At 40.4% G+C, this 19,345-nt stretch overlaps 1 protein-coding gene across 1 annotated transcript in view; it reads right to left on the reverse strand.

The window, feature by feature from the left end:
- Nucleotides 1–240: 240 nt before the first annotated feature.
- VWF (von Willebrand factor) overlaps nucleotides 241–19,345 on the reverse strand; it is a 121,595-nt gene continuing 102,490 nt past the window's right edge. Inside the window, exons 44-52 of the mRNA XM_014880933.2 lie at nucleotides 18,934–19,044; nucleotides 17,507–17,690; nucleotides 16,459–16,499; nucleotides 11,632–11,742; nucleotides 8,150–8,248; nucleotides 6,634–6,762; nucleotides 5,012–5,051; nucleotides 2,045–2,142; nucleotides 241–583 (exon numbers count right to left, since the gene is read on the reverse strand). Coding sequence (XP_014736419.2) covers nucleotides 395–583; nucleotides 2,045–2,142; nucleotides 5,012–5,051; nucleotides 6,634–6,762; nucleotides 8,150–8,248; nucleotides 11,632–11,742; nucleotides 16,459–16,499; nucleotides 17,507–17,690; nucleotides 18,934–19,044 — 1,002 coding nt within the window. The 3' untranslated portion in view covers nucleotides 241–394. The remainder of the gene's footprint in view (nucleotides 584–2,044; nucleotides 2,143–5,011; nucleotides 5,052–6,633; nucleotides 6,763–8,149; nucleotides 8,249–11,631; nucleotides 11,743–16,458; nucleotides 16,500–17,506; nucleotides 17,691–18,933; nucleotides 19,045–19,345) is intronic.

Below are 19,345 nucleotides of genomic sequence, written 5' to 3' on the forward strand. Positions count from 1 at the left end.
GCAAAAAATTATAAGTCAACAGTGTGTCACTAAGGACTGAAGTGGGGAATGAAAGTGTAATGTCTCTGCAGAGAATACTAAATGATTTGAGAAATGTTCTTTAAGTATAAGCAACTGCTTCTCAGCATGATTTGTGGTTGTTCTTTTGGGGTTTTTTTTTTCAATAATGTAGATTAATTTCCACAGTGAAATGAAGGGAATTTCTCTCCCACAATCCACCCCAAAATGAATCAGACTGTGTTCTGTTGTGCTGGTAAGCTTTATTGTTTGCTGTGTCGATACAATTATTCAGGATTCTAAAGGATACGGCAGTGTACAGAGAAAACGAGGCTTGCATTGTGAAGTTCCTCCATCACAAAGCTTCAGATTAAGCAGCTGGGCTTCTGGGCAATATTCAGGGTGTGCACTTGCGGGCACGGCATTCGCACAGCGAGGCAGAGGGGATGGAGTGCTGCACCACGGTCCCGTTGGGACACTGCAGGGGGATCGTCACCATGGTGGTCTGGGTGGCTGTACAGCAGCTGCACTCATCTTCCCACTGCCCTGTCTGAGCAGAGTACGTGGTGGTGCTTCTGCACTTGCCCTAAATGGAAAAAGAAGAGAGCTGAAGTTTGAACAGAGCCTCATCGCACTCAGAATCCTGGTTCTTTCCTTCAAAACATCCGTGGGTGACTTTGTCCAGCTTCTGTGCTCTGCTGTAAAACATGAACTCAGAAACAGGTGCCTGACCCCAGAATAAACTGGAGTGCTGCTCAAAAAGTAATTTCTTATGAGCATAAGCAGAGCAAAGGAGAGGTGAAGAAACTGCTCACACACACACACAGAAAAAAAGCCCGGAATTTAAAATCTCGTAGGGAATGTCCAGAGCTATGGTGCTGCCTTCTGAGCAAATGTGGTTATCATGCATTCAGAAAGTGATTTAGCCCAAATGCTTCAACCCACACACCCACTGTTGCCCTACTGGTGCTATTTTTTCTTGCTCTGCTTGTCTGGCCACTTAACTAATTTAGACGAAGCTGTCAGTGCCTGTAGCTATAAGCCTTCATGATGTAAAAACAAGCAGCCCCACATGACACTCTGTCAGAGTCCATTTCCTTTGGTGGCTTTGTGCTCTTATTTCCCAGTCTAATTAAATTAAAATATCCTATCATTATCAGAGATGACTTTAGAAAAAAGGTACTTAATGCTGTTTATTCCCAATATAAAATCTGGACTTCTGCAGGAGAAACATCAGTACTCATGACTTCATGGTTAAGGACCATTAACTTTGTAGACAGGACAAGAGGTCAAGAATTATTAGTTATGCCATAACTTGGATTGCACACAAGGGTTGATTAAAATCCTTGTATGTGGCTTGGTTATCTTGGAAAGAGCAGAGATGGGAACACCCAGAAGGGAAGTTATGCTCCTGTTTTAAAAGGAAGTTGCCATATAAGGTGTAAGCAGTGATGGGCAGGAAATTAAACTTTTAATCTGATTATGGAAGACACAAGACAGAACACAACAGCTTGGTGCCAAGGCTAACAGAGGAATCCCAGAGCTTATAGGGAGGAATCCCAGAGCTTATAGGGCATGCAAGTCAAATCTTGGCACTCAGGTTTAAAGGCCTTTTAAAATGTCATTTATCTAAATAACTATTTCAATTCCCCTAATCAATCCACAGGCTCTGGTGCTTAGCTATAGACTCAGAGATGAAAATCAGCTTCACAATGTGAAGAAGATAAATATTCCTTTTTTTCAAATGTAGAAAGTCCTAACAGAGCTACTTCAGAATACTTAATTTCTGATGGAAACAAGAGAGTGGGATAAACGAAACCTTTGTGTCTACCACGTGTGCCTTTCTTCATGCTGATTTGACTAGGGCAAATTCAGCATCACCAAATTACTTCAGGAAATAAGTGCCAATGAGGTTAACACCAAGTCAATCAATGAGAAACTGATGCTCCAGTTACTGAAGTGAGACCATAGCGGAGGAAAAGGTTTACTTTTGGGAAAGAGAAAGGGGAGGTCTTGGGGCAGAGGGGGATTGATTTTTGTTATTTACCTCACAATGAGAAATGGGCACATCCTTTTCAGCCACACATCCATTGATATTCCCATAGTGCAGTCTGGTACTTACAGGATGACATTCCACCTCCACACCTACAAGGAAAAAGAAAAGAAAAAAGAAAAAAGAAAAAAAGAAAAAAAAGAAAAAAGAAAAAAGAGAAAAGAAAAAAAAAGAAAAAAAAGAAAAAAAAAGAAAAAAGTGTTTGACACTGCTGACAATTACTTTTTGTAACTCACTTCCCTTTACTCCTGAAATTGCTGTCAGTGAAATGTCATTCCTTATAAAATCTCTAGCTGGTGTATCTCCTTAGAGTAATTCATGTAGAGTTATGTGACTATTTCACACTATAGCCCTAAAATTCCACTAGAGGAAGGTCTCCCTCATGTTTCTTTTAATTGACTGCTTTGTTTTAAAGTCACTTTGGCCATCTAACACCAGCGTCTTCCCAGGTCTTTGACAACTCTCCTGTTAACTCTGGTAACCAACAGGGACTCTGTTCCCCCATTTTCAGAGAGAACCTCATTATTTATATGCTCAAATATAAACTAGTGCAGAATATTTTCTTCTGACCTCCTGCGTGTTTTGGTCTGCATTGAAAGACTTGTGAAGAAGCCAATGCTTTTTTCAGTGGGTATTTTGTGCACAGACAACAGCAGCTCTGTGTAGTGTTACTACAGTTTTACATCTCTGTGAAAATACAGGCTCCTACTCATACCCATTTCTAGCTACCAAATGAAATTTCCATCTTTAGCAGAATATTGGACTGATTTTTAGGTACTACACAAAGCAGTTCAGAATGTTGAAGGAATTCAGCAGGGTAACTGCACGACTAAGTACCTACACAAAGGGAAGAGAATGGTATCCTTCTTCCTACCAGCAAACATAGCTTTCCATTGGAATTTAGCAAATTTACTCTGTGCCTTGCTAAAACCTTTTATTTCATTAAAAAGAAAAAAATTGCAGCTCGTTTCTGGTTCCACGGCTGGAAATGCCCTTTCTCTTTTAATGATTTCATCACTCATTTATAAAAATTGAAAGGATATAAAAACTGAAAGGACAGTTGCGTTCACACAATTGAAATGCACAAAAAAACCAAAGTCATCAGTCTCAACTCGGCTTCATCCCTTTTTGATCCTGACTTATCAGCTTGTTCCCAAGCTACTTTACCTCTGTTATTTACTTTTTTTGTTGACTGTGCCTCCTCTGCAAAGGCAAGAGTTTGTGAGATCAACAGACAAAAGAGGTGAGAAGCAGAGACGCAACTTCTTTGTTAAGTGGGAAAATAAGGAATATCCTTTTCCAATTATCAAGTCCTGTGGTTAATACCATAAAAATCTCATGAGAAAATAAGACCTGTTCACTTGTACGCTCCCACAAATTTAAAAGCTGGAACAATGCCCTCAGAAACACTAAAAATCTCCAGTTGTGAAGGCATAACATAGAAAGGGAAACTGGGTCCTCAGCAAACTCCTTTTCCCAAGGACTTGTAGACTGCTGAGCCAAAGGCATCAGCCTGGACTTGAGGGAACAAGTTCTTTGTCCAATGCTTTATGGCACAGAGACATCTGAAAGACAAACTCTCTCAAGACCTTGGAAGATAATGTAATCTATGTCCATGAGAAACTGAGCTACATCCAGGCAAAACATCATTGGGGATAAGGATTTGAAGGTCCATCCAATATAGGAGGTTTTAGGCACACAGTACATCACAGGTCAGTTTGCCTAAGCTGATGCAGGGAGGTATCACTTTTAAATGACTGTTAAATAAATCTATGCATTGATCTGTGCTCATTTGCAACTAGTTTCTCCTCAATTACAGTGATTGGCACTCAGTCACAATTAGTAGAGCCTAACTACCACCCTGTCTTTTAAATCTCAAAATCTGCTTTTGTTAATAAATAATTTTGAGTATTCCTTACTTGTAGCCTGGTGGATTGAAGCTCCCTTAACCAAATTACCTGTTTGATCCATTTGATGACAGTCTCTCAATAGCTTTCTGACTTCTATCTCTCAAGCCAGATCTCAGTGATTATCTAGACAGGCAAAGGCTGCAAACTCTCTAGGAGTTACCATCCTTCATCAAGGGTATTATTGCAGCAGCTCCTGTGCCACTGTGGTGATGGGCTGCTATGCTAGCCATGTTTTATTTATGAGCACATGCATAGCAAAATTAAGAAAATTAAAAGACATAACACAGACAAGATGTGGATATTCTGACCTTAAAAGAGAATTTCAATCCTTTGTTTTCTTGTTTTTAATTTTATGTAAGCTACAGTATTTTTTTTTATTACAGAGGAGAAAACTGAGAGGTTATCTGCTCACAAATGCATCAGAGATTCATTTTAGAAATGAGAACCCAACCCTGCAATCCTTCCTTATGTAAGCAAACCTTTCCTACTCTGACAGCCTGACTGACATTTGGATTATCCACACAAAGATGCATGAAATTAAGAGTTGCAGGATTGACCCCTAAACTGACAAATTTAAGAAGCAGTCAGGCTGTTCCACAGGAACGCATTTCCCCTACTATTTTTGGTTAATATGTTATCGAAAAACATTACTCTCACCAGGGTTGGGCTTTTTTGATTAATTAATTTTAAGCTGATTGATTATTCATGAAGTGTTTTCCTCACATATTCAGTTGTATCAGGTTATGTGATTTGTCTGTGCAGGACCATTCCTGTGATCACCAGATGAACAATAAAATAAAACATTCATAATTAACATCTGCATAAAATGTGGAGAGTATCTATTTCTTTCTAAGCACTTGGAAATACTGTCAAAACACGTGTTCTAGATGACAAAACATGACAGCAGCATCCCAGTCAGAGGGTGGCCTTTTCTGATGGTTTATTATAACCACATTGCTAAGCTCTGTTTCATTACACTGCATATCATGGAAAACGTAGGTACTTACACACTCTGCCATTTCCATACAAGATTTCTGGATTATTTACTTACATGTGTCACAGCAAGTGTTGCCAATTTTTGCAATTCTGCCCTAAAATGATTTAAATAAAAAAAGAAAATTCAAATTTTGGCACAAGTGATACAATTCAGTTCTGCTGAAAGAAGATGTATAAAGCAGGGTACTAGGCAAAAAAAACCAAAAAAACCCAAAAAACAAACAAACAAACAAACAAAAAAACAGCAACAAAAAACTGAATTTCTATAATATCCAAACTCAGCAATCTAAATAAATAATCTTCTCTTTATCAATTTTAAGATTTTGAACTTCTGATGGTATTTGCTGGTAGCTAATTGGAAGTAATGGACTTATTAGCAAGTTCAACACCTGAAAATATTGCTCTCACCTTCTATTAGGAGCTTTCTAAAATAATGACATTAAATACAAATAAATTCCTGGAAACCAAAAGGAAAAAGCCAGTAGCATTCAAATCTCACATCTGCTTAAGAAATATCACATCTGTCAAGTAAGTTTTAAAAGCCTTTATGTTTCTTGCTTCATTGCTAACATCCAGAAAATAATTCTCAGAAATATATGTATGGTGCAAATTATTGAAAAACTATCATGAAAGGGAAAAATAGAGAAATATTTACACTGCAGAGTGATGCCATTGTTGTACTTAACCTCTGGGCTTACATGAAAACGTTTGGAGTCTTTTTTAATTAAAAAACCTAAAATTTTGATCTGCAACAAGATGAAAACCACTAATTTAATAGCTGAAATAGTTCTATTTGGGGGGACAGGATAAGAATAAATGCAGTTTGAGAAATTCTGTTTAAAAAGTAAACTGTTTTTCACTGATTTTCCATTAACATCACTTGAATCCAATAATAACCCCAAGCCTGTAATATAATGCTGCTATTTTTTTCCTAAGTCTTTGTTTGAACAACAAAACTGTGCATTATAATCTCACAAAGTGAGAAATGTCCTGTTGGAGCTTTATTTTTCCCACATTATAAATAACAAATCCTCCATTTGTTTCATATGCATGAGCAGAGTGGTTTGGCCACAGGCTCTATTAAAGGTTCTCTACCTCCTGCCATGCCCAAGAAAAGGGGAACAGGTGGACATAAACACCTGTAAAATGTGTAAAACCTGACAGATAAGCAAAAGCCCTCTGCTCCTCAGTGTCTAATTAACCTCAAATCACAAGAAAGATGGGTGGATACTTTGTGCAGGGTTTTTCTTCCTGCTAAACAACTGCAGTTGTGGAAGTTTGATCTTCCTACAGCAGTGTGAAAATTCCTTTCCCTAACCTCACATCATGGCAGATTAAAAAATATCTTAGCATATGCATATTTCTCAGTCTTTGTCATTGTCCACACAGTTTTGCTCTGGATCTCAAACTGATGATGTTTTGTTAGAAGCATCACTTGCAAATATTTGATACTTCATAATGGTCAGCAGTCAGCACAGTCCCACAAAAAACCAGCTTATATTTTAAAACAGACAAAACCCACATCTTCCTGAATTTTAGAGGAAGTTCCAGTCCAGTTTAGCCAAGGTGTTGGGAGAGGGTTTGCGTTTCCCACCCAGCACACAGAAGGTACCAGACACATGACAGAGTCCGTTAGGAAACCTGGAAACAGGAAACAGGACCCATTTCACTACTTACTCCTTCAGCCAAGCATCTTCTGGCATCAAATGGAGGACAGCCAGTGATTCTCCTCTCCCAGATAAATTCCCCTCTCTCATTTACTCTACAAGAGTGACTGTCACAGCCATCCTGAAGGGATGTGTTTGCCTGGAAAGATTGCAGAGCTGTTAACTTTACACAGAAACAACAGGGGACAGGAAGTTTTCAGGATATTCCGTTGCTGATGTCCCAATTCAAATACCATGGTGGTGACATTTATAAGATGGAAATGTTTAGTAAACAGCACTGTTTATCAACAAAGCCATTATCTTCTGTTTAATTCCATGGCCCTATTGATCACAGCTCTGCCCAGACTGCCAAAACCTGACCTTTTTCAGCTCTTAACAGGGAAGAAATTTCCATTAGCTTAGGAAAAAAACTTCTCTAAGTGAGAGATTTGGGGGTCTGGCCTATGATCTGTCTTTTACAGAGACAGATATACAATTACTTACCTTCTGGATGAGTTGGGAACTTCTTTAGAAAATATATATAAAACTACACCCCCAATCCCCACACCACATCATTTAGGTTGGAATAAACCCTTAAGAACAAGTCCAGCCATTAACCTCCCACTGCCAACCAACTTCACCACAAAACCACATCCACACATTTTTAAAATCCTTCCAGGGCTGGTGACTCCAGCATTGCCCTGGGTAAGCTGGACAATCCTTATAGTGATGAAAAAATTTAATGTCCAATCTAAACCTCCCCCCGTGCAACTCAGGCATGTTTCCTCTCATCCTGTCCCTTGTTCCCTGGGAGCAGAGCTCCCCTGGTTGTCCCCTCCTGTCAGGGAGTTGTGCAGAGCCAGAAGGTTCCCCCTGAGCCTCCTTTTCTCCAGGCTGAGCCCCTTTCCCAGCTCCTCCTGGTGCTCCAGACCCTTCCCCAGCTTTGTGGCTCTTCCCATACTCTCCCTAAGACTTCTCACAGGAATGGAATAAAATAAAATTTTAGATGCTGTCTCTTGCAACAGAGGATGGGGTTTAATCAGCAAAACATCCATGTTTAAGAACAGACCATGCATTAAGGCCAGGCTAGATGTGGCTCCAAGCACCTGCTCTACAGGAAGGTGTACTTGCTCATGGCATGGCATTGGGATAAGATGATCTTTGAGGTCCCTTCCAACCCAATCCATTCTATGATTCCATGCTGGAGAAGCTTCTCAAAAGTCACAATTTCAATTTAACTATTTCACGTTTAAAATGAGGGTTCTCATTTCCTCTCAATATGTTTGAGGTCATATTACAGTTAAAGTTCCCTAATAACATTCCTGAATCTAGAATGCCCCTCTAGAATTTTACATTGTGGTATGAAGTCTCCTATTTTTTCCTTTACAAACAAATTAACTTCCTTGATCAATTATCCTGTGATACAAAAAAAACTAGTAATACCATGCTACCAAATAAAAAAGGAAGAAAAATGCACTTCCCTAGGGTTCAGCAGAAGTTGATGATACATTTACTCATAAATAAAAGAAAGAGTGCTTAAAACTTACCTGAAGATATTGAACACTTCCATCTCTAAGCCTGATGCTACATGAAGTTGGCACACATTTTCCACAGCAAGAGCCAGGGATTTCCTGCCTTCTGTAGTTCTAGAAGGTGAAGGACAATTTTTCTGGGTTTATTTTGTTTTAAGCATGCATCCTATATTTATTTTAAGAAGGGTTTTTTTAAAAAAAAATAAGATTCTGTGGACAAAATTATAGCCAGAAAAATGCTTCTCAGTAAAACCAAAACTCAGTAAAAAAATGAATTCTACACAGTGTGACATGGAAAAGTGGTTGGAAGTACTGAAACTGGAGAGAAGAGGGAAAAATATCCAGTAAGCATTGGGCAGGGAAAGGGCAGAAAAAGGCTAAGCTGGAAAATTTGGAGTATGGAAAGAAAGAGGCTTGATAATACAAGGGAATAAAAGAGCATCAGAGAAGGTACAATATAACAAAAGGGAAATGGAGAGGGAGGAAGGAGAGGAAAAGGAGGAAAGGAAGGAAGGAAGGAAGGAAGGAAGGAAGGAAGGAAGGAAGGAAGGAAGGAAGGAAGGAAGGAAGGAAGGAAGGAAGGAAGGAAGGAAGGAAGGAAGGAAGGAAGGAAGGAAGGAAGGAAGGAAGGAAGGAAGGAAGGAAGGAAGGAAGGAAGGAAGGAAGGAAGGAAGGAAGGAAGGAAGGAAGGAAGGAAGGAAGGAAGGAAGGAAGGAAGGAAGGAAGGAAGGAAGGAAGGAAGGAAGGAAGGAAGGAAGGAAGGAAGGAAGGAAGGAAGGAAGGAAGGAAGGAAGGAAGGAAGGAAGGAAGGAAGGAAGGAAGGAAGGAAGGAAGGAAGGAAGGAAGGAAGGAAGGAAGGAAGGAAGGAAGGAAGGAAGGAAGGAAGGAAGGAAGGAAGGAAGGAAGGAAGGAAGGAAGGAAGGAAGGAAGGAAGGAAGGAAGGAAGGGGAGCCCCACAAATAGCATTGAAGGGAAAAGCAGTGGCAGGAAAAAGAGCACGGGAGAATGAGCAGGTGGAGAGGCAGAGAGGCATAGAGTGGATAATGGAAAGGAAAAAACCCAACCAAGCAGAAAGGAACTGAGCTAACACATGAAGTGCCCCACAGTAACGTCCACAGCTGCTCCAGATAACCAGCAGCTGCTTATGATGAGATGAACATTTTTAAGAAAACAAACACATTCTGGTTTAGTGAAGGCATGCATGTCATCCATATGTCTTTTATAGAAAGAGAATTTGGGGAGGTGTGGGTTACTATTAAATCACTGGGAGGAAAATGTAGTTCATTTTTATTTAGGTGAGCTTTCACTACCTAAAGCAGGTCATAAAATGACCCAGAAAATGACCTTCCTGAGCAGAATGTCCTGGAGTTGGCTGCACTTCAATTACCAGTGCTTTTCCTTACACAACTTCAGCATTCAGGAGAAAGCAGGTGCTCCTGGGAGAATTAGTACTCTTAACCCATCTGTACTCTTAAATTGTATCCATTAGCAAGGAATTCCTTTTAATCTGGTTATACCATGAAGTCAAAGGCTTTGAGACAGGAAAGATCCTGTGAAGTGTGTGAATCCCACTGGCCTTAAGGGGATGAAGACATTCTGTATCTTATTTGATTTTTTTTTCCCCTCAAGCTCCACAAATTCATTACAATGGCTAGGAAAGGATATATACTCCTAGACCTGCAACTTCCCTTGGGTAGCTGCACATCTCTCAAACACAAGTTCACAATCCTTAATAAGCCCAACTGGAAATGGCCCTTTCTTCAGGGTTTTCTGTCTAGTCTGTACTTTTGGGTCTTGTGGGGAAAAGGAGCTGTTTGGGAAATGTGTGGGTGGTGAAAGAAGCAGGAGAGGAATGTTTCCCCTTTTTTTTAATCATGTATTATATTGATTCCTCTACCTTTAATTTCTAGAGCTGGCTCCTTTCATTGAGCAGCAAGAATGGATATTTGTGTATCTTTGTGTGGGAACATATGCATGCACACATGTCTCTGGCCACAAATTCAATCTGGTGTATCTCTTTGGGTATTTTTCATAGATTTGCCAGGTTATATTTTGTGGAAGTTATATTTTGAGAAAGATGCTCAGCACTGAGCTTGGCCATTTATTTCCCCTTCAGAAGCCTATGTCTATAATCAGACCTTATTAGGTTTTAGAACCACGAAAAGCAATCCAGATTGTCATATTTTCACAGGCTACATCCGCACCACCAAATAAAAGGGGTCAAGGCCACTTTGATGGCCCAGGTGACAAGTGGAACACTTATGAATTATCTGAGCTGCATTCTCTACATGAAAACAGCAAGACTTGGGTTGTCCTAACCACTGACCTGTCCCTGGATGTCATTTGGAAGTCACAACATCATTTTTCTACTCACAACAGGCCAGCTGGGACACTGTTGACAATTTCTAAAGAAAAAGGGCTGCAGGAAATAATTTGAGCCTGCAGTCTTGCTCTATTTTTTTATTGGTAGAGAATACTCTCTACAGAAACTTAACTACATTTCCAGTCTTTTCAGGATGGGAGATTGGACTCATCAAAAACTCTGCCCCTCTCTGTTATAGGGACCCTATCAGTGTATGCCTCTCCTGGACATCAGCCAGGAATCCCACATGACCATGTTAAGGATGTGGATTTTGAGTGCCATGGCCACCACTTGCACAGGCCCTGGGTTTGGTTGGGCCCATTGGACTCCATCCACTACCCAGAGAAAGGATTAAGAAGAAGAGGCATTTAAGTTTTTTTTCTGTGAAACTTAGCTGCCAGTCTGTGCTCTTTGGACACAGAGAGATCAAACCAGCTTCTGCAAATCACTTAGGTCTCCTTCTACTCAAGGTATTGGTGCTAAGTGAGAAAACAACACAATTGAGCAGAGCTAATTAGGCAATCCTATCACACTGTTGGTCAGTGGAGTACAAATGGAAGTTGTATCCCTCTGGCTCTCTCAGCCAAAGTCATTCATTGCAGGTGATGGCACCAAAGCAGCGGCAAAGACTTCAAAAACCCGTGGGAACTGATGGGGACAACCACTTCAAATCATCAAAGGCATAGGCTGGCAGCCAAACAAGTGCCAATGAGCCCAGCTTTTAGACAATTTGGAAGAGTCATGGGAAAGGCCTGAAGCATGGAGATCTGGCTGAAATGCTAGTTCCTGGAGGTACAGATAACACTGTAGGAAAGAGGACTCAGCACTTCCTGCTGCAAAAGATTTGCTAAAACTTATATTGCCCTAAGGGTAAGTAATCTAAAATAAACAATAAAATGTGCCTGTGGAGCTGAGTACCATGTAAAGTTATCTTTGCTGTGCTGATGATTTAGAACAGATTTGGTGTTTACCATCCAATTCATGGAAAGAACACAGAGACAAGATTTCTAAGAAGAACCTGAAGAAAGGCCAAAAGCCCCAGAGTTGTACCAGACATAAATTGGTGTGTGTAGTGAAGAACACGACTCTCATCAGACACATTCCTGAGCAGAGCCCCCCGAGGGCTGGCACTCACCCCTGGGCAGGTCTGGCAGTTCAGTTTGGTGCACCTCAGGGTGTATTTCCGAGGGGCTGACTGGAAGCAGTCACACGTCGTGCACTGATCCACCATCAGGCGCCTCCCGTGCTGAAACATCAGAACCACTTTGTCATTAGTGACCATCCCACCAGCAAAACTCAGATCAACAAGTGACTTCAGGTTACATCTCCTTCATTCAATCTTGTACTGTAATTCTTTGCTAGAGAAACAAGAAACCCATGCTGCCAAGTTTCCAGTGACCTCAATTTTTTTTCTTCTCTAATTCCAGACCAAGCAGCACAGCATAAGGCTATTTTTCAAGAAAGCCCTGTCAAAGTCCTTAATCTGAGAAATGGCATTGGCATTTCTTTGTCACTTACAAATCTAGCAAGCAATAATGGGATCCTTGAAAGTCATGAGGAAGATTTTTTATTCTGACTACATGGTTGCCAAGAGTTCATTTTTTGAGTGTAATGAATTGATTTGGCAAGAAGTCTTTATACTAGAGCCATCACAATTCTCAGATTATGAGCAGAAATTGCTTGTTATTGATTCTATAAATCTTTAAAGGCCTAAAAAGAAAAGACAAATTTAAAAACAAACAGAATTACTGATTGAAGAACTCTACTTGTCCATAGTTATAAGCAAATCAATCTGAGCACAATTCAAATTCCCTGAGCTCTTCCCCAGCACCTTGTATTCTGCATCTATCACCTTTTCAAAGCAAGCAAAAATGGCATGTAAAATGCAGAGCAGAAATGCCAAACTGTTAAGAAACAAAAATATGTGGAGTCAGTAATTGGCTAACCTGCACTGAAAGGACTTCTGAAGACAAACTCTTTCTTCCTCCCAAGTGCAAAGCCCTTCATTTCAACCCCAAAATAACAAACAACAAAGGATGAAGGGACAAAGTGGAAGAAGCCTACTCGAGATTTTCACAAACTTCTAAAAACTAATAAATAAGGTAAATAAATAAGGTAAATAGACAATTTTGCTAGATTATGAAAGGTTTGAATTGTGCTTTGGATATTAATGGAATGCCACTGTTGATTTGACTTGGTGCTGTGCATATCCTCAGATTCCTTTTTGAATTATTGCTCATGAACATGTTCATGAAACAAATGGAGCAAAAACAAGAAGCTGGCCACAGTAAAAATGTAAAGCAATGCATTTATGGGTACTTTAGGGCCAATACTCTGAAGGACAAAAGCTCTGAGCAGAGAATTTTTACTACATTCTTATTCTGTGCCCCAGGACAACAGAGGTCCTCAGGCCTCTATAACCAGTAAAAGTAATGAGACTCTCCTGAGGTCTAGAAAAAGGATCCTCCACATAAAACATGATGAAAGAGGAAATACCAAGAGGGAGATCCCTGTCTTTTAATAGCTCAGCTTGAGACCTGAACATGGGATTCCTCAGCTTTCCAGGTTTAACCTTTTGTAGTGACTATCATTAATCTGGAGGGTTAAAAAAACCTCAGTGGAGGCAGGCATGGGGATACACTCAAAGTTTTGCTGCTGGGAGAGGGAGGGTGAGCTGGTTTGGCCTGGGTTCACACAATTTCCTTCCCAGTGGCTGGAGTGGGGCTGTGGTTTGGATTTGTGCTGCACACAGGGCTGATAATGCAGAGATGTTGCTTTTATTGCTGAGCAGGGATTGCACAGAGCCAGGGCCTTTTCTGCTTTTCCTACTGCCAGGCTGGTGAGGAGACTGGGGGTACATGGAAGGTTGGGAGGAGACACAGCTGGGACAGGTGACCTCACCTGACCAAAGGGACATTCCAGACCTTGTGGCATCATGATTGGAATATTCAGTGGGGAGAAGGAGGAGGAAGATAGGATGTCTGGAGCGATGGCATTTGACTTCCCAAGTCACCATTCTGCTTGTCTGGGAAGGCTGAACACCTGCCCAACCATGGCAAGCAGTGAATGAATTCCTTGTTTTGCTTTACTTGCACAGCTTTTACTTTCACCTTCTTTATCCCAGCCCAGAAGCTTTCTCACTTTCATCCTTCCCATTCTCTCCTCGATCAGGTGGGGAGTGAGTGAGTGGCTGCTGGCTGGGGCTACACCACAACAGATGGAGAGAAAATATCCTATGAACCTCCAGAGTTCTTGTTTGATCTCAACACTGGAAAGCAGTCAGACACCAGAGTGACAGTTCTGGTGCAGACCTCATGGTTTATCAAAGAATGCCTCAGGGGCTCTAGGCTTTAACATCATAAAGAAAGGCTCTACAGAGCCATGACTGATATCACTGATTCCTCATGAAATCTTCTAACATTCCAATCAAGTACAAAATAGGTAAAGTTGAATTCATATGATAATCACTGTGAGAGGCAGGAGCATAGAGGTTACTAGAGATAGGTTGAAATGAAATCATCACACATAGGTGCCTTGAACTTTTGGGGGAAGGTCTTGCCCTGTTCCCAAATTTGCTTAGCATGACAGACTGAACAAAATAATGGATTGATAATGGATGACAGGTGTGTCATATAAAGGGAAAATATTTTTTCCCTTTATATAATACACCTATCATTTGATTTCTTGGCTATCTTGGAACAAAATAGCCAAGTCAACACCTGCTAACCCAGTGCCACCAAAATAACCTGCATAAAGCTCAAATTTGCTCAGATCATCTTCAAAAATGCCACTCACTAAAAGCCTGAGAAAACAAATGAGAGATACAGATAATCCTTTTGGTAAATAAAGCCATCTGCTTGGAAGCTTGCAGTTAAAACCCACAGCATTGTTAAGAGCAGCAGAGTGGATGCAATACACCAAATTACTGCAATATAATATTGGTAACCAGATACATGACAAAAATGTAAAGGGATTAAGGACACAGTCAATTACCAGAAATGCAGTAAAATACTCAAAGCTTGGAATTATTCTGGGAAGGAGTTAACGTAGAAAAGTTTTCCCTAGATATAAAATGAAACTTGAAGCTTTATTCTTAAAGAACCCAACATAAAGGGTTTGAAATCCAGGAAGTATAAATTTCTGTGGACACCACCTCTTCCTCCCTGACCAGGACTCCAGAACCAGTCACTGAAGCAGAGAATAGTACAAGAAAAAGCTGTAGTGATGCCAGGTACTCAAAATATTTCAGACATATGGCTAATTAATTTATGGTAAGTCATTAAATGAAACTAGTTTAAGAAATTTTAGGAATTTTTTTCAATATTGCAGAAGCTGAGACATTTGCTTTTGAAGTTTTCAAAACACAGACACTCATTTTGCCTTCAGTGTGACATTTTGTTTCAAAATTTGCTTATTTTAAATTATTTGTAAATATTTTGAAATGCTTGAAGAGAGAAAAAGTACTCTACTTGACAGATCAGGTGAACATTTTGCTGGAGGAGAAAAAAATTAGTTGGTCATGGCAGAACAGCACACAACCTTGGAAAGAGCTTTGGTTTGCAATAGAGAAATTGTATATATATATGCATATATAATTTATATATGTGTGTGTATCATTTATATATATATAATTTTTATAGATATATAATTTATATATAATTATGTGTATATATATCTGGAATATATAATCCTATATAAGAGAAGGTGGCAAGAGCTGCTAATTACTGTCCTCCTTGACATTCTCTACAAATATTCTTCATAGGATGCCAACTAGTTCTGACAACATACAATAGAGGAATCAAAGAGAAAGATTAATCCAGAATTTATCACTTTTAAAACAGTGTTCTGACAAGAAAGCTTTTCTTTTCTGACAAGAAAAATAGGAGTTTTTCCTTGGATTTAATTCTACAGGGAAGTCATCTCTACAAAGAATGATGGATGATTGATGACATGACTTTAGCTCTAAAAAAATGATAAATTTATGTCTTTGGACTACCAAAAAAAATCCAAACCACAACAAATAGATGGAGAAAGGTTCTCTCTGCCACACCATTAAAATATAAAGAGATTTGAGTAAATTTACTTTTAAATAAATTTAAAAGGAAGACACATGTTGACAAAGCAGGAATGAGTAGGTTAAAGTTAGGTTAAATGACTAAAGAGAACCTGTTTCCCCAGAGAATGGTGAGAATATTTAGAGCTCTTTGACACCAGAGGTGCTGCCAGAATATGGATTTAGGGAAACAATGGACAATTGACAGAGCTCTCCAAAGATAAATTTGGCATAAATGAGATCAGATGCTTAACTCCCATCATTCCCACTGTCATGGGCTGGGTTAAACATGTCTTAATCTATCCATTAAATACGCAGTTGAGAAAAAATTTCCTCACAGGGCATATCAGCAAGGATCTTGAAAGGGAAAAGAGGTCAAACAGGGAGGAAGCTCAGCTTTCCTGTTCCTGCTAATAGCCAAGGAGGGATACCTCTCCTTCCACACAGGTGGAGGAAGTCTCCATCCTTGCTTTAATCTGCCTTATCCTCTAAGCAGAATATGGGAAGGTTTTACTTCCCCAAAGTGGGCAAGGATCACTTGGGAGATTAACCCTCGTAGAGAGTTTCCTGTGTGTTTGGTAGTCTGCAAACCATTACAAAATGCAGATTACAACAGTTTCTAAGTACTCATTTCAAGCATCCTTCAAGATAAGGAAACATTGCTGTCCCCATTTTGCAGAGATGCTCATTATCATATAGGAAGACCCTGGCAGAGTCAGGAGCTGGACATAGATGTGCTGAGCCCCTGGTACTGCTGTTACTCCAAGGTCTCACTTGCAGAGATTGTATCTGGAAAAAAAGCTGCCCTGTATTCTGTGTGTGTGTATATTCTGACAAGTGTGTGTCTTTCAAAAGCTCATTTATTTTATATCTTGCCATCTCAACAAGTAAAAGGAATTTGTGTCTTACCCCAATAACAGTGCCATTCAAAGGACAACCATTCAGGGGTACTGAAAAAGAATAAAGTATTCCATTTAGCATTACCATTATAATGACAATTCCAAGATTTAATCAACCACAGCTATGCTTTTTGACTCAGTACAGTTCCAGCTTGAAGAAATTTGTATCCTATTTCACTGTAAAGAGGCATAACTGAGCTCCTTTACATTACACCTTGAAAGGCATCAATTTGTCAGACCTATACTTGATGCTACATAAAAATATCTCTGGCTGAGCTATTTTTTAACAAGTACATGGCAGAACATAAACTCTCCCCTCCAGTTCAAGCCTCACACTCTCAGATGAACTCGGGTTTTCTGCAAATTAGAGAGCATATATCCTCTCCTCCTCCCACTGCTCCCTCCTCACCCTGTGGTTGCACACACACTTATCAACTAAACATCACTGAGACTCTTCCCAGACTGAGGCCAATTACCCAAATGCTTTGATTTAGACTTTTGAGCCAAGACTATGTTAGCAGTCATAGAATCATCAAATGGCTTGGAAAGGACCTTAAAGATCATCTTGTTCCAAGCCCCTGCCATGGGCAGGGACACCTTCCACTACCCCAGGTTGCTCAGAGCCCCATCCAGCCTGGCCTTGGACACTGCCAGGGATGGGGCAGCCACAGCTCCTCTGGGAAACCTGTGCCAGGGCCTCACCACCCTCACAGGGAACAATTTCTTCCCAATATCCAATCTAACCCTGCTCTGTGTCAGTGTGAAGCCATTGCCCCTTTTCCTGTCACTCCAGGCCCTTGCCAAGAGTCTCTCTCCATCTTCCTATGGGCTCCCTTCAGGTAATAGCAGGCAGAATCCCCCTCTCCCCTTTTGCCCACAGGACTTTGGATGCAGCAGCATGTGCTTCTGTATGCAGTGTGTGAATTACATAAGAGCCCTTCAAAGTGGGGCTACACTTCCAAAACACACAGTTTTTTAATTGTTGTTGAGAAACAGAAAATCACCCAACAAAACAGTTCATGCTGGAGTGATCCCATTTGTCATCCCCCAAACCTTACCACATCTGCAGGAAGGACAGCAGTCTATCACTTGGTCACAGCGCAGCTCAGTTCCCTCTGGACAGTCAGGCACATCCATTTGGGTGCAAGAAACATTCTTTTCCTGCACAAAAACCTCGTTGTTCACCCGGACACACTCGTTGACAATGCAGCGGTTCCAGGGAGATCGCCACTCTGTGCCAACCTGAGGGGAAGTTGTGAGAGGATAAAACACAAGCAGCAGCATTTGTGCCCCTGGATAGAGGGAAGGCCATCCCAGCCAGATGCTGGCTTGCCAAAAGCACATTTAGTGCATCAGGAACAGTGTCACTCAACAGTTCTCCACAAACCCTTACTGTGACAATCCATTTACAGAGCACCATGAGTTTGTAGAGAATAAGAATTACAGGAGCATTCTTCAAAAGGGACAGGTCAAATAACATGTGAAGAAAAACAGCACTCCTAACTGGAGTCAATTCTGCATTTATTCCCGGGTGACTGGCTGCACTGCACTGCAGCTGAGCAGCCTCTCTTTATTCTGCAACCTGCTGCAAATCAGCTCTGCTAAGCCCAAAGGAGGCTTTAGCAATAGGCTTTAGACCTGAAACACTCGCAAATGTAGGAAAGACAAGATCCTGTTGACAGTTCTCTTATTATCATCACCCACAGGCCAGACAAAGCAGGAACTTCAAGTGCTGTTTATGGGAACAGACACCAACAGAGGCTAGGAGGAAGATGCTGCCATAGTTCAATGCTTTGTGGTTTTATTCTTTCACTAATACCACTGTGATATACTTCAAGAACGGCAAAACTGAAGATCAGAACCCCAATTGCAATCAATTCATCTTTGCTCAGAAAGTGAGGAAACACATTCTTCTAGTGGGTTAAATGCTTCATTCTTCACTAATGGCAGAAGAGTTACAAGAGGACATAGTAAGGAAGAGACTGCAGAGTATTATTAATGTGTTAGGACAAAAAAAAAGTCAGTGAGAGACAGTGGGGGACAAAACCAGGCCTTCTGAAGGCTTGTTTGATGAAGCAGAAAAGAATAGTGATCCGTATTAAGAAATCCCTTTGTTAAAACCAGGAAAAAGACAGGTAGCAAAATGACACTTTAACATGCTTTGTTTTTAAGATAGCAGCAGATTGCCATACAAATTAGCTGGGATAATTTAAACAAATAGCTGATACCCAATGAACATTATTTCAAGCTACCATGGCTGAAATTAGTAATTGTACACAAAATATCTGGCCCAGAAAAGGGTAGGGAGGATTCGTACATAGGAATTGACTGGGTAGGTCACAGGATACCCAAAACATTGTCTCTCAGTGCTGCTTGATGTGTAGTAAATAAAGCTGATATCATCTTCATCTCCTTCCATGGAACACAAAATAATTCCAGGGAGCTTTTGCTAAGAGAGAAAGTGTGCATCCCACTGGTTCCTCACCTCATGCAAAGGAGGATCTTCATCACCCCGAGGCCAAAAGTGCAGCTCCTCACAAGCAGTTTTCTGACATCTCCCACAGCACTCCCCTTCTGGCACAATGTACTTGTAGCCCTGGAGGAGGAAAGGAAAGAAAAGGACTTACTTATCCAAGAAGAGGAGGCAAACAAGAACATCAATCCCAGCGTCTTCTTTTAGGATCAATGTTTAATGTTAGCAACCTTTTATGAAACGGAGAGTTTGAAAAAGGACAGATATAATTATGAGAGATTTTTAAATAATCTTTTTTAAATCTTTTTTTTTATATATATGTAACAGTATTTTACAAAGGCAATTTAAAAGTAAAACTTGCTCTTGTGGAATCTTGGATGTTAATCAGCACCCATAACTGCCCTTCCCATTCCAGAAAATTCAA

The sequence above is a fragment of the Sturnus vulgaris genome, chromosome 5 (assembly GCF_052056855.1).
Source record: "Sturnus vulgaris isolate bStuVul1 chromosome 5, bStuVul1.hap1, whole genome shotgun sequence".
NCBI classification, from domain to species: Eukaryota; Metazoa; Chordata; class Aves; order Passeriformes; family Sturnidae; genus Sturnus; species Sturnus vulgaris.